The 15,545-nt window shown below is 42.6% G+C and overlaps 1 protein-coding gene across 2 annotated transcripts in view; it reads left to right on the forward strand.

Moving 5' to 3' along the window:
• The first annotated feature begins 874 nt into the window (after positions 1–874).
• The window catches only part of vipr1b (vasoactive intestinal peptide receptor 1b), a 44,112-nt gene continuing 29,441 nt past the window's right edge, over positions 875–15,545 (forward strand). Inside the window, exons 1-2 of one of the 2 annotated variants that reach the window (XM_028569142.1) lie at positions 875–906; positions 14,737–14,827. In XM_028569142.1, the coding sequence (XP_028424943.1) occupies positions 14,752–14,827 (76 nt within the window). In that variant the 5' untranslated portion in view covers positions 875–906; positions 14,737–14,751. Of the gene's footprint in view, positions 907–1,645; positions 1,860–14,736; positions 14,828–15,545 lie in introns of those variants that run through there. The other variant, XM_028569141.1, reaches the window with a different exon arrangement.

Genomic DNA, 15,545 nt, shown 5'->3' on the forward strand with positions numbered 1-15,545 from the left:
TACCGTATAGTCAGGAGAAGCTTGCAGGCAGTTTCGACGTACATTAGCTGTTTAAGGTTAATTACTAATGTTAATTAGCATTTTAGTTAGCAATAATTAGCCTGTGCCTATGTTATCTCCTTACATATAGGCCTATGCTCTATGTTTCTCTTGGCACAGCTACCAGAAGACTTACAACTTTCAGACAGGTTGCTCATGTCACATGTCAAGCTCAGTTTGAGGCTGCGCAGTAACGCTCAGCCATCAGCGGAAAAATCCTTCTAATAGCCTTCACTGGTCTCCGTCCAGAGCAATGGGATCTGGTGGTCCAGTTTATATACTGTCTATGCTTCTAATAGACTTCACTGGTCTCCGTGGAAGTCCACGTCGTCGATTTGTCCATTAATTTTACTGTCTATGTTTTAATTACATCATCTAGTCCAGTAATTTTCAACCACTGTGTGCCGTGGGAAATTATCCGATTTTACTTAATTGGTCCAACAATTTTTTTTATTGAGTTACTGCAAATCATTTTCCATTGTTGCGCATCTGTGCCTCAATATGATGACTGGCAGAGAAATTGTTTGTTTAAATACTAGTCTGTGTCAGTAGGTGGCAGTATAGCGCAATAATGACCTTGTTGATTTAAGACAATAGAATTACTACCAGCAGGGCAGTAAATAAATTACTCAATAGAGAGTGTGCGACTGAATTTTACATCAAGTCGCACATGTGCGACTAGTAAATTTTCCCTCTTTTTTACACGTTAAACGTTGACATTTTGGTAGGCTACCTGAGAGCGCGTAAGCGCAAGCTTATCTGTCCTCTCTGAAAATTGACAGAGAGCAGAGCTCTGACACACACGCACACACGCAGAGCTGCAGACGATGCAAACTACGTCGGCTCTGCAGTTTTGTGGAAGTCACAGTGAGTCACGGAAATGCCGATAAAGTGGTTTCAAGTGTGGTTACAGTTTTTCATAACTTCAAGTAGACAGCGTTTGCTGTGATATGATATTAATGGCGAGCCGAAAGCGGTCGCGGTGCTGTTGACGTTACACTTCCTCGGAGCCGAGCAGGCACAGCAGTGGTTTCTGTGCCCTGGTGACTGACTGATAGGCTGAGGTTGTAAGGCAAGGCAACTTTATTTCTACAGCATCTTTTGGTTGTGCCCCTAACATTTTCAGTTGGGGATTTTTTAATGTAAAACTGTGCCGTGGCTCAAAAAAGGTTGAAAACCACTGAACAAGGCTGTCAGGCTGCTGGTGACCGACTAACGTGGTTAAAGGGGGCCTAATTAGGCCTAATTCTTGTGTAACCGTGACTCGTCGTTGGTGATATCAGTAGCCAGGTTGCCAACCAAATGTAGAGCAAACTTTAACTGACTTTTTTGACAATGAAAATGTATGTGCTGTTTCCATATAAGGACTTCGTCGGGATAAGCAGTAGGTGGCGCTAATTCTCCAAGCAGGTGCACGCTATTTGGCCTAAACCACTGCAGAAAAAGACAATGAACGACTCCTTGTTAACAAAGTGAATCCTGTGACACGCCGACCCGCGGTGCGGTGTGTGTGGACTTGTGAATGGGCGGGGGGCGGTAGCAGTAGCGGTACTGTCAAACAGATGCAGCTCTCCTGCTGGAGGAGCGCACAGAGAAAAAGCGCAGTCCGATGGAGCGGCAACAGCTGACCTCACACATCTGAACATACATAGGCACACACCTACACACAGCCTCGCTTCATCCACACACACCTTTACATATTTACAAAGGAGTGTTGCAGATATCGAGGAGCCTTAATTTAGAAAACCTCAAAAACTAAAGACAGGATGGATGCTTCACAGTTGTTCCTTCTATTGCTGTTCTACGGATATCTGCAAAAAGTAAGTAGGCTATCCTTTACTTTAGCAATATTTTTTCTTTATTTTAAAAGGAAAACTGCCTTTTATGGTTTGTGGCGAAGAGTCAGTTGCAGCCTCAGTTCACTAAAGCCAAAGACAATTAGTTAATTATAGACATTAAAGCCACTTCCAACACTGTGAGCGCATCACGGACCAACACGTTTCTCACAGTCAAATTATAGATGAGTTTAGAAATCCTGATTCAGCTTGTTGTGCGGCTGTTTTATCAATCGATGTTTATGACCGACAATACATTGTGCATGCTCCAAAATAAAATATTATTATTAATAATATTTTGCAGTTACTGACAATGTAAAAAGTGTTTAGTCATTTTATGGTGATATATTAGCCTAGTCATTTTAACCTATTTTGTTCGATGATGCTCTCAAATCATGGGATAGCCTACATCTCCTGAGACATCAGATTTTAAGAAATCAGATATTTCATCCCAGATTTCATCCCACATCCCAATTGTCAGATTAAGTTTTTTTTCATTTCAGGTATGTGTCTGGGTTTAGCCACTTTTACGTGCAGTCTGAAGTCAATCCCTTTATATTAAAGAGTTGTATTTCCTGCTGCTTTTGCTATATGAGTGATTAACACAGTTATCACTTTTAATGACAATCTAATAATTAGTTGATCAGAATCCTTTTCAATGGGAAATGGCCTACTTTACTGAAGGGAATGCTGTTATATAATTTAATACACACAAACTTAGTATCTGGTGAGTACAAATAACAAATAAGTACTAACATCTCATAAACATTGTTACATCTCTCCTATGTACAGTAATTTAACTGAACTAAATTCACACATTTTTAATATAATAATAGGCCTATATATATTTATGCTCTTATACTCTTTCTGGGCTAAGATCTTTGGAGGGAAAGCCTTTGAGCATTGCCACATGGTGATATGTCATCCTGCAGTGCAGTATTGCTGCAGAAAATGTTGTGTGCACATGCAGATGCACACTTGTATAGGGACGTTGAGTTAAAAGTGAAATCATCCATCTGATAGAACGGTAAGAAAAACTGTTGGCCTGCTCTAAAGTAGCTACCTTGGGATTTTGGTCTTCTCACTAGGCTTGTTAAAACCAAGTGTCATCTACAGTTAGGTCTTATTTTCTAGAAATGTTTTATCTCCATTTGGAAATGTCAGAAGTGCTCTGGTGCTTTTCCTCTCACTGCAAACAACTCCTGACAGAGATTCAAACTTGTGCATCTACTTAAAAAACGGAATCTTATCTCTGACAGGTATCATTTTAATATCAATGATCAAGAATGACAATCATTTTTGTTACACTTTCAGAAATATGTGAGAGAAAATCAAAAGAAAAGTCTGATTCTAAAGAAGCTCAAGGTTTCACATTATGGTACTGTCTGGTTGTGTCTTTGGGTGGATTTTAGTAATTTGACACTCAGCATGGCTTCCTTTAATGCCTGTCAATGAAGCTCTTCCAGGCAGAACAGACTGTGAACATCCAAGCGATTGTGTGAAAATGTCTTCCTCCTCACTTCTGACAACTCTCAGATGTCTGGCCCACCCTGAGGCTTTAAAAGATCAGCCACATATATCATTTGTTGACATATTTCAGTGGCCCTCATAGGCAGCAGTGTGGAAAGCATTTTGCCGTTGTGCTCTGGTGTGCTACTTTCATGTGCTTTGCACTGACCTGGTGACTGCTTTACAATATCATAATCTGGCACGTTTCATCAATATGTAGTGAGGAAGCGCAGAAAATCCCATAAGTGGTTAAAAAGTGCATGTTAGTGGCTGGATGTCACCATTATCTGTTTAACACAACGCAGATGGGAGAAGAGGAGGAGTTGAGAGGCTGGGCGAGAATTACTTTTCCTACCTGCCTCTCTCCAAACATGAAACCACATGATAGAAACCAAAAGAAACGTTTTATACTAATAATCATATATAGCTTGATTACCATATAAAGGTATATATCGTTTTAGAAATATGCTTATTCACTTTTTTAGATGTTTAGATAGTTAGATGAGAAGATAAATAGGCTACCTCTGTCTGTAGATAAAGCTAGAGCTGGATGATTAGCTTACAGTAGCTTAGTGAAGACTGGAAGCAAAAAGCCAGCCCGGCTCACGCCAAAGTTCAATAAAGAATGGGAAGAGCTGACAGGAAAATGAAAGGAGAAGCTTGTGTCTGTGTGTGGCAACACAATGCAGAGTAATGTGTTTATTCCCATCCTACACTTCACTGGAGAGCAACATCTATCATGCGCGTACCTCTGTACTAGTTTCAAAATAGCAATTTGCTGTTTAAGGTTGCACCATTAAAACCGGAGAAACCGTTTTAGCTAGTAAACATTTTAGTAATATGTTAATCAGTTGCAAGAAAACATTTGTAGCACTGTAAAAGCAATCAATAAAACACAAAGTTAATGTAGCATCACAAGGTGTAACATAACTACCACAAATGAATGAAATATATTAACCTTAATTGTCAACTGTTTGTAAATGTATAGAACTTTGTTTTATTTATTTATGTATGCATACATGGAGAAATATTAATACAGAGGTTATTCGTGCAGTAACATCTGATATCTGATTTTGCTAACGTTATTAGCAAAACACTATTGGCATGAAGTTTTGTAATTTGAGGTATGTTGTGTTTTTTTTTTTTTTTTTTGAACAGAGCCAGGTCTTTATGCTAAATTAAGCTAACTGACTTCCAGATCGAGCTTCATAGTTAACTTTGAAGTGGTATTAATGTTATCATCTAACTCTTGGCAAAAAACGAGTAAGTGTATTTCCCAGAACTGTTTCTTTAAGACATTTGGAACATGTAGTTATCAGCAATTATAGCAATTTACTCAGTTTATTCAACATTACACACTAGTATTTCCTGTCTATATGTTTGTTTGACTGGAAAAGTGTTAATGTAAATCATGTCCAATGCACACACTTAGCTTACAGGCTAACAAACCTTAAGTGAAACGCCATGAGACTGAAGAGGTACATGCATGCTGTCGCTCTCCAGTGAAGTGTAGGATGGGGATACTCTGCTTGCATTGCGTGGCCACACACAGACACAAGCTTCTCCTTTTCATTTTCCTTCCAGGTCTTCTCGTTTTTTATTTGATTGTATCTTGCACTCAAACAAAGCAAGACTGGCGGCCGTTTGAAATGACAACAATCACAAAAAACTTGAAACAACAAGCTTGGTAGCCCTTGTGATGAGCTCTGTGCTAGCAAACTAGCTGGCAGTTATTCTTGTGATGTTTTTCTCATGGAGTGTGTGTGTGTGTGTGTGTGTGTGTGTGTGTGTGTGTGTGTGTGTGTGTGTGTGTGTGTGTGTGTGTGTGTGTGTGTGTGTGTGTGTGTGTGTGTGTGTGTGTGTGTGTGTGTGTGTGTGTGTGTGTGTGTGTGTGTCCCTAAGGCTTTGCAGAGGTCTACTTATCATCTGCATAGTTTGGGATTGACATTTTGATTCATTGCCCACTACAGCAATATTCATGGCTGTCCAAAGTGTAGATATTATAGGTAAGTTTTCAGCATCTCTAACTGGCAGGCACTTAATATTGTCATCAACATTTTGAGCTCATGCATAAATCACTGGGACAGGACCCTCCTCCTCGTCTCTTGTCTCTTCATACATGAATAACCCACATTCTCCCATATATCACATACTCTGAACTCTGATTATTTTATTATCATTGGTCTCATTCTTTGTGGCTCTATTCACAATATACAGGCTTATACCTAATAAACTGCAATGAAGAGAGCTTGATCCCAGCAGCCTACAGTTAAAGTCCATGCACACATTCCAGTATCCTGTCTATTTCCCGGTCCTCTGATGAGGGACTTTGTTTTTCTACTGTTTATGCTGCATTAATAGTTTTTGGGAAACTTTAGGTTTCCTGCCACTAGTTTCCTTTTCCCAAAAGCCAGAAGAAACAAAAACAACACCCCACTTTCATATCAAATTAAACTGGAAATCTGGGTTGTTAGCTAGAGTTTGGAGAAAACCCACAGCCTATGCCTTTGTAATTTTAAGATTTCTTAATTAAAGTGTTCCAATGAAAACACCTAAAAAAACACAATTATGCCTTAGAAAAAGCACAGATTAAAAAAAAATAATTACATTTTATTTCACCTTTATTTTTACAGGTAAATCATTAAGAACATTTACAATGGCGGCCTGACAAGTGGCATAACCACTTAGGGAAAGGGAAGAAGGGCTAGATAATAAATACATTAGAAATACATACAGTTTAGAAATTACATAAAATACAATTTGAAATAAATTGGAATTAAAACTACCACTGGAAAATAGGAAAATTAGATGTGGATTACTAAATATCAGATCTATGTCTTCTAAAACAGTACTAATAAATGAATTGATATCTGATAATCAAATTGATCTATTCTGTCTTACTGAAACCTGGCTGGGCCATGAAGAATATATTAGTCTAAATGAAGCGACTCCTCCCAGTCATATTAATACTCAAATTCCTAGAGGCTCAGGCCGAGGAGGGGGACTTGCAGCCATATTTGATTCAAGCCTGTTAATTAACCCTAAACCCAAACTAAATTATAACTATTTTGAAAGCCTTGTTCTTAATCTTCAACATCCAACACGGAAATCAGTACAGCCAATTATATTTGTTGTTGTCTACCGAGCTCCAGGTCCGTATTCTGAATTTTTATCTGAATTCTCAGTTTTTATCATGTGTAGTACTTAAATCAGACAAAGTACGTATTGTAGGTGATTTTAATATCCATGTGGACGTTGACAGCAATAGCCTTACTACTGCTTTCAACTCACTACTAGATTCTATTGGCTTCAGTCAGAGTGTGCATGAGGCCACGCACTGTTTTAACCACACCCTCGACCTCGTGCTGGCATATGGTATTATATAGTATTCCCGCAAAATCCTTTATTATCAGACCACTTCCTAATTACTTTCGAATTCTTAATACCCGATTATATGAAATTAGATAAAAGCTTCTATACTAGATGCCTATCTGACAGTGCTATAGCTAAATTTAAGGAAGACATTCCAACAGCACTAAACTCATTACCTTGTTTTAATACAACAGAGGACCTTTATGTAAACTTTAGTCCCTCTCAAATCGACAATTGTGTAGATGGTGTTACGGCCTGCCTACGGACTACTTTAGACTCTGTTGCTCCACTCAAAAAGAAGAAGATGAAGCAAAGGAAACTAGCACCTTGGTATTACTCCCAAACTCGTAAATTAAAGCAAAACTCGCGAAAACTTGAAAGTAAATGGCGCTCCATCAAAATGGAAGAGTCTCGTTTGGACTGGCAAGACAGTCTGAAAACCTATAGGATGGCCCTCAGACATGCCAGATCAGACAATATGTCTCTATTAACAGGTCATGTACCGCAGTCATTTAAAGTAGCTGTGATAAAACCTCTTCTGAAAAAAACCCACCCTTGATCCTGAGGTCTTAGCAAACTATAGACCTATATCTAACCTTCCCTTTCTCTCCAAGATCCTTGAGAAAGTAGTTGCTAATCAGTTATGTGATTTTCTCCATAGCAACAGCTTATTTGAAGACTTTCAATCAGGATTTAGAAATCATCATAGCACAGAGACGGCACTGGTGAAAATTACTAACGACGTTCTAACTGCTGCAGACAAAGGACTTGTCTCCATACTTGTTTTATTAGATCTTAGTGCTGCTTTTGACACGATTGACCATACAATCCTGTTACAGAGATTAGAACACTTAGTCGGAATTAAAGGAATTGCACTAAGCTGGTTTAAGTCTTATTTCTCTGATCAATCTCATTTTGTTAATGTTAATGATAAATCCTCTGAGTACGCGAAAGTTAAACATGGCGTTCCACAAGGCTCAGTGCTTGGACCAATTTTATTCTCCTTATATATGCTTCCTCTTGGTAATATCATTAGGAAACACTCAATTAACTATCACTGCTATGCGGACGACACCCAATTATACTTGTCAATCAAACCAGACGAAACAAGTCAGTTAGCTAAACTTCAAGCATGTACTTCATTATCTAAAGATATAGCTACTCTGGATGGTGTTGTCCTGGCCACCAGCACTACTGTCAGAAATCTAGGAGTTATTTTTGATTAGGATATATCCTTTAACGCCCATCTAAAACAATCATCGAGAACAGCCTTTTTTCATCTTCGTAACATTGCCAAAATTAGGAATATCCTGTCTCAAAACGATGCTGAAAAACTAGTCCATGCATTCGTTACTTCCAGGCTGGACTATTGTAATTCCCTACTGTCAGGTTGCTCAAATAAGTCCCTTAAGACTTTCCAGCTGATCCAGAATGCTGCAGCACGTGTTATGACAAGAACTAAGAAAAGAGATCATATTTCTCCTGTTTTAGCCTCTCTGCATTGGCTTCCTGTAAAATACAGGATTGACTTTAAAGTCCTTCTCCTGACTTACAAAGCCCTAAATGGTCAAGCACCATCCTATCTAGAACAGCTCTTAGTACCTTATTGTCCCACTAGATCACTGCGCTCCCAGAATGCAGAGTTACTTGTGGTTCCTAGAGTCTCCAAAAGTAGAAAAACTGAAAACTCTCCTCTTTGATAAAGCTTATAGTTAAGAAATGAGGAGTTGCAGCGTCCGCCTAACCCGGCCCACCTGCTTCTCTTCGTAGTCATCAGATTTATTGATCATATAATCAATAATATATTGTGAGTAGAGGGAGGCAGGCCAGTACAGCCTCTCATCAATGTTTTCATTCGTTTCCTTTTGTATGCATCCTGTCCCAGAACTGCTTGTTACTAACCTAGCTCTGGGGAGTTTACTCCCTGGAGTCCTTATGTTTCTTCTTCGCAGAGCTATGCTCTGCGATTCCCTTCAACGCCCGGCCGCGTCCTGCTGCGTCTGCTGCACCCACCCATGCTCTGCAGCGCCACGTTTCATCCCGCAACGTCCTGCTGTGACATGAACTACAACGACTATCTTCAATGCGACTATTATCGCCATCACACCCCCAACCGGCCCCGTCAGACACCGCCTACCAAAAGTCTGGGTCTGCCAAGGTTTTTTCCTAAAAGGGAGTTTTTCGTTGCCACTGTCGCAATAGCCACTGCTAATGCTTGCTCTTGAGGGAATTACTGTAATTGTTGGGGCTTTGTAAATTATAGAGTGTGAGACCTGCGAGACCTGCCTCGGCGCCTCTCATGCCGGCAAGGCTCTCACCTCTGACGCCTCCTGCCTGTTCTGCGCCCGCCTGCCTTCTAAAGAGCTTCTACGGCGGGCGGACGCTTTTCTGGCCTTGAGGTCGACGGAGAGGGGGACGGCAGCTGGGCGGACCGACGCGACACCGTCGACGCCCTGGACGGGCACAAGTCTGATGACTCGTCTCCCCCGAACGACGGCTCTCTCACCGGGTTTCCTTCCTCCCCACTGGGAGGACTGGATCTGGAGACAGGGATCGATGCCTTTCCGCTACGGCTCTCCCAGTCTCCAGAACGGCCAGGGGCACCGCCTCAGCGGTCTTCCCCTCTGCCGCAGGTGGCTCCACCCTCCACCACCAAGGCTCTTTTTATGGACCTGCCAGAGATCATAAAAAGGGCGGCGGATCAGAGGGGCATAGCGCTTCCAGCGGAGCCTCCAGCCCCCTCTCGCGGCCTCCTGAGCGGTGACATCTACTCTCAGGAGCCGCCGTCCAAACGGGCCCCACTCTGGCCGCCCTTCACGGAGCTTCGGCCGTTCGTGGAGGAGGCTCTCTCTCAGCCAGGGAAACTGAGGGTGCCAGTCTCGCGCTATGCCCCGTTCACATGGGTTCATGGCGACACAGAGGCAGGCTTTCCTTCGGTCCCCCCTCTGGAGCAGAGTCTGGCGTCGATCCTGCTTCCGAAGGCTACCTTCTTCGGCCATCGGAAGCCGACCCCCCCGTGCCCCCAGGACCAGGTTTGCGCCCAAGTTACTGACCGGTCTCACCAGTGTGCGGCCCAGGGCTTAGCGGCGCAAAACAACATAGCCTTGCTAGCCTCCGCCATCTCCGCCATGGCCACCAACCCGGAGGTGCTTCCTCCGGAGCTAGCTACAGAGATCGGCAAGGCTATAACCGCCATCCTCACCACGGCGACCACGGTGCTGTTGTCGAGGAACCAGGCGTGGCAGACTGTGGCCCAGCAAAATATCTGTCTCCACATGTCACAGCTACCCACGGACGTCAGGCGCGAGCTTCTGTATGGTCCCATAGCTCCCGATGGACTATTTGGACCTCGTCTACAGACGGCCACATCCCACCTCCACCAGGCAGCCGAAGAAGCAGAGCGGCTACGGCGGCTTGGCTCCTGGATGGCGGCGCCTCAACAACAGCGCCACCGCTCCACCAACCGCCATAAGAGGAAACGCCCCACAGCCTCTGCTGCGGCTGCGCCCTCCCAGGTTTCGACCTCCGCCCCTCCGCCTGCCCCACCGCAGCGACAGCCGGCACCCGACCAGCAGGCTTCACGGGGTCGAAGGATCATGAAGGCGGCTCCCACCTGGTCTAACCCACCCCCGGAGCCACCCACCAAGCAGCGGCGACGGTGGCAAAGACGGGGCCCGGGGAACGTCTGTCCCTCCACGGTTGAAAATCGCAAACACAACGGCCTGCGGAAGCTGTGGAGCAGGTTCGGGGAAGCGGAGGTGGACCTGTTCGCCTCACGAGAAAACACACAGTGCGCTCTGTGGTTTTCCTTGAGCTCACGGGACAACCCACCCCTGGGCGCGGACGCTTTCTCCCACCATCCCTGGCCCAGAACGGCGGTGCCCCCCCAGGGCATTTGGGCACATTCTACACGGGCTCTGTCTGCATCGACAGCCCTGTTCAGAGGCATGTCAGTGGCCGAAATCTGTGCTGCGGCCTCTTGGGCATCTCCATGCCCTTTCATCCGCTTCTATTTGCGGGATGTGTCTGAGCCCTCCCTGACTCACTCGGTCCTCTCTTCTCACAACGACGAATGAGGCCCCGTCGTATGTATAATTGTATATATTATGTACATATGTATATGTTTTTGTCACTATTATACAATCACGACATGTGCCGCTTTATGTTTTCTTCTGCCCCCTCCCCCCCTACTCTGGGTGTCTGGGAGGAACTCGGGCGTCCCATAATTATCAATCATGTATTTCCCTCATCAATCATGCACGCCTGCATTCTCGGCTTGGGCTTTCAGCCATCTAACAGGTTGTTGCCATGGCGGCACATGAGATAAAGTGACCGTAAGGGAAAATAGTTAGTCTATGTTCCACTTGTGGGATCTGTCACAGGTGGCATTGACTACATGAGCTTTGCCCTAACCCATAGCGTGGCTTAGAAGGCGAAGCTTATACGAAATAGAACGATAGTTACGTTATTGTAACTCCAGATTCTATGAGTATAGGCGTAGCCCTCTAAGATTCGGGCCACCTGCTCCTATTGCATTAGCTGAAGAAAAAGCTGATGTTGGGAGCAGAGCAACGGGTCCGCCCTGTTTTTATACAGTAATTGCGAACGTAGTTGAAGCCCGTGCGGCACGCAAGGGCGGGAAAGAAAATCTACATGACTGCGCATGCGCGAAGGGATAAACCCATAGCGTGGCTTAGAGGGCTACGCCTATACTCATAGAATCTGGAGTTACAATAACGTAACTATCGTTATGAGGCAACAGGAACACGTTACCCATGAGACCTGGATGATAATTCAATATGATAATTTATCAACGTTCAGCAGACTCTGTGATACTGTGATTTATATTCTTCACAAAAACAGGACTTGCAAATCTTATTAATCAATTATGTTATCAAAAACTTGGGGCTCATGTCGCACCTGGAGCAGTCACCCTTCTCTATCTGTTTGATAAACCAGCTTGGATGATATGATCAACTAATTTTATCGTTCTGTACATGTCTAAAGAGTTTGCAATTGACATATTTTGATGTATGAAAAATATTCAAAATAGTGTATTATTGTTCTCATTTAATGTATTATACATAAATGATTTTGTTTTAATTCTATAATCATAGGCTACTTAAATAATGTAACTTTTTGATATAAAGATTGCAGTGCTGACACTGTACACAGATAAAACACTGATAGACCAGGTTGTAGAATATTATATTTTCTCTGTGATCACAAAGTATTACCTTCCCCTATGAGGGGCTTTTGGACTGAAATCCTCTATTGAGTGCTTGGTTGTTACATTGGCCGACAATCAATTTCATGCGTATCAAAAATAAGGTTACCAAAGGGTCTGACCAACATGAGATTTCCTCCTCCGTCCATGTTGCTCTGCACAGATAATGTTGGCAGATAAATCTCCTGCCTCCTGGCCAGTGCTGCTGCTATTTACTTCAGGATATGTTGGATTTTCTGCTGTAATCTGTTGCAGGCAAAGACTCCTGTGAGCAAAGTTCTGTGGATTGTGATAGTGTCAGGACGACCTCATCCATTGGATGAGAGAGTGAGTGAGGCAATGACTGAGGCTCAGAAATGTTGTGTGGAGAAGTGATAACATGGAGGTACATATTGTTTTGAGGCAATTTTGCTGTACTGACTACAAGTCAACAGTAGCTCATTTGGCTGTGGTTAATGAATGTAGCTACAGCAGTGTGTTAGAAAGTCAGTCACCTTTACCTTTAGCCAAATCTGTGCAGGATTTAAAGGTCACCTCTAGACATGTTTTAGGGCCCTAATTTATTGTCAGCCAGTAGAGGAAATTTGTTTCCACAGTCAGGGACATGCATAACAACAATTAAGGAACATCAATCACAAAAACATAGCCACAAGGAACACAATATAGTCACAAGAACATGAGTCCATTGATTGGATTATTGCTAGTGTTTCTTGAGGGAAGTGATGGCAGAGGGCACAAAGCTTTTACTGTAGCATGCTTTTTTACACATCAGAGATCTGTATCTGCAGCATGAGTTCAGAGGCTGCCTGGGGTTGTGTGCTATGGTGAGTGCTTTGTGTGTGATTGCAGAGTCAATGAGGGCTGGGAGCTTTGGAGTGACCTTAAGTACATGTGAAACAGTAAATGAGGATGGATTCGGTGATGCTCCTGTACAGGAGGAGCAGAAGTTGGGGTGGGACTGAGAGTGCCCTGAGTTTCTGGATGGCGGAGAGCCTCTGTTGGCAGCCTTTGTGGATGTAGATAATGTGAACATATACAAGACTTTGCTAATAACTTGTCTGATGTGGTTTTACACAGAAAATGTTCAATTACATAGTTAGAAATTCTTAAAATTAGCCTACATCTTTGTCTTTTAAAAAGTCCATAATCTATGAATATGCAATGCATATATTGTTAATTTCAAAAGTCTAACTACTGGACACAAGATCTTTCCTTCTTCACTGTGAAGTCTGGAGGCTGCACTAGAGGCTTTTAGTTGTAACATCACAATTAAGTAAGTTGTATATTTGACCATTACTGGCCTCCTCTGACGTACACACCTTAAACTAGAGTTTAAGTTAAGCAGAGAAAAACTTGTGAAGATGAATTTGTGAAGGACAGTCTTCTAGTATCAAACTCTGCACGTGTCACAATCTGCAAACTCCAAACTTGTTCATGGCCATTTCCCACCTGTTCACCAAATGCACCTTGACTTTTCCACCTGATCCAGCCACTCCCTCCTGCCCTGCAATTACCCTTTTCCCTCATCAGCCTTGCAGTTGCCAGACTTTCCTCTGCTCCCCTGCTGCTCCCCTGCTCCCTATTTCTCTCAGTCCAGTTGTATATTGGTTAATTTACCCTTGTACTTTGTCAGTACATCAAAGTTGCTATGCTACATTGTTTTTTTCATGCTTCAGAAACAAATTAAATTTGAATAAAAACCTTTCTACACATTCTCCTGTTGGAATTGGCTGTCTGAAGTATTGCTGCCATCATCAGTTCCTTGCAGAAATCCTATTTTGTGTTGATGTGTTTGTGTGCTTTTAAATATTCCTGCACAAATAACTAGCACAGCAAGCATGGTAAATAGTGTACTTACTCCTTGTTGTAAATGATGAACAAAGCATACTTTACACTACTATGCATATGCTCAACAGGGCTATGAGGTGTCCTTTTTCATTAATGCCGGTTTGGTGTGTTTGTCATGTCTGTGGTGATACGGACTGCTGCTTACAACAGTGTCAAGTGTACTGGAGCTCAATCCTGGACTGAATAGGGCATTTGTGGATGATTGATGAGGATCATTTCATGTTTGACTGGACCTGGGTGGGGGAGGTTCATGAAACTTTATATAGACATCTATAAGGACCATTAGCAGAGCATGAGTTGTAGAATTGTTAATATACTTTTTGCTTTTTGGCTGCATCAGTTTTCTCACCGTGACCTTTATTGCCTTGAGTCTTGTATTCATTGTAGCTTTGGTAGCAGGGTGAAGCTCTTCCCTGGGAGTTCATGAATACACTCTCTCTTCATCTCCACTGACCTTCTCAAGCTCCTTGCTGCTCGTCTTACACATTTTCATTGACCCACCGGCTCTCCGCCAACGGCTGTCAGCCCGCATTTTTTCAGCCTTTGTTGACACAGATGAACAATCGCAGTAGATTACTCAGTGGCTCTCTTCTCCACTTCCTAATCCATTTCCATGATAGCATCTATTTGCCAGGCAAGAGGGATTTCAGACATAGAGAACATTTCTGTGTATTATTAGCCGGCGGTTCATTCTAATAGGAAAACATGACATGAAAGGCCATAGATGCAGGAAAGTAATAAAGGGAAATGTTAACAAAAATATTTACTAGTACGTTTTCACTAAAATGTAACCTGTCTGCGGTCCTCAGCCTCACTGAATATGAATTCTTTCAGTGCCTAATTGCAGTTTGATGGAAGGATGTTCGATTCTTGACACCTAAAATGTGCTTTCTGCCTCTTCCACAGGTGTTATCGCTGCAGATGTGTGACGTGGTGAACGAGATTGAGCTGGAGAAAGAGCGCTGTGAGAATAGCACCTTTGGGAACGTCACTTCAGGTCATTCTCAAACACATTTTCCTCTCTCTGTTAAGGGTGGGCAGGAGGCTATTTAGAGGAAATGGGATACAGCATGAGTAAATAAATAGCGAGGTAAGGTAATACAGTGTGGGAGTTTATAGATGAAGCACTATTATAGCAGGGTTTCCAGAGTGTCTGCAGAGACGTTGTGAAATTATGCTGACCTCACCGATGACTACTCTTATAATCACGTCTCAGTACCAAGTAATCCTTTTTTATTTATTTTTTTTTTTTTATCTACCTCTTCAGTTCAAAGTAATCCAATGATAGATGTCTGTCTGTCTACAGTATACATCCATGAATCGGGAACTAATTCTGCAAACTTTCAATGGTGCCAATTTGCCAAAATGTAAACAAATACAAAGAAAAGGGCTCAAGTTGTAGTCCACAGCTAACTAACTTGACTAACTTACTTCTTGGCAACATTATTTTTTCTGTTTACATTACCCAAAGCATTGTGGGGTCATAGTTCCAAAACTAAAAGCGTGATTATCCCCCAAATTGAAGTAAGACAAAGAATTATAATGAGCCCTATCATGAATTCCTTAACATAAGAGTAGACATGTGGTATTGGGGTGCAGTAAATTGAGGTTTTGGACCCTTATGAATCAACATTTTGCATCATCACTGACAGGTGTAGTGTCACACAGCTGCAATTTTCATTTGTATGAAATGTGGAGCATTGCATTGTGGGATT

This window comes from Perca flavescens, chromosome 22 (assembly GCF_004354835.1).
Source record: "Perca flavescens isolate YP-PL-M2 chromosome 22, PFLA_1.0, whole genome shotgun sequence".
NCBI classification, from domain to species: domain Eukaryota; kingdom Metazoa; phylum Chordata; class Actinopteri; order Perciformes; family Percidae; genus Perca; species Perca flavescens.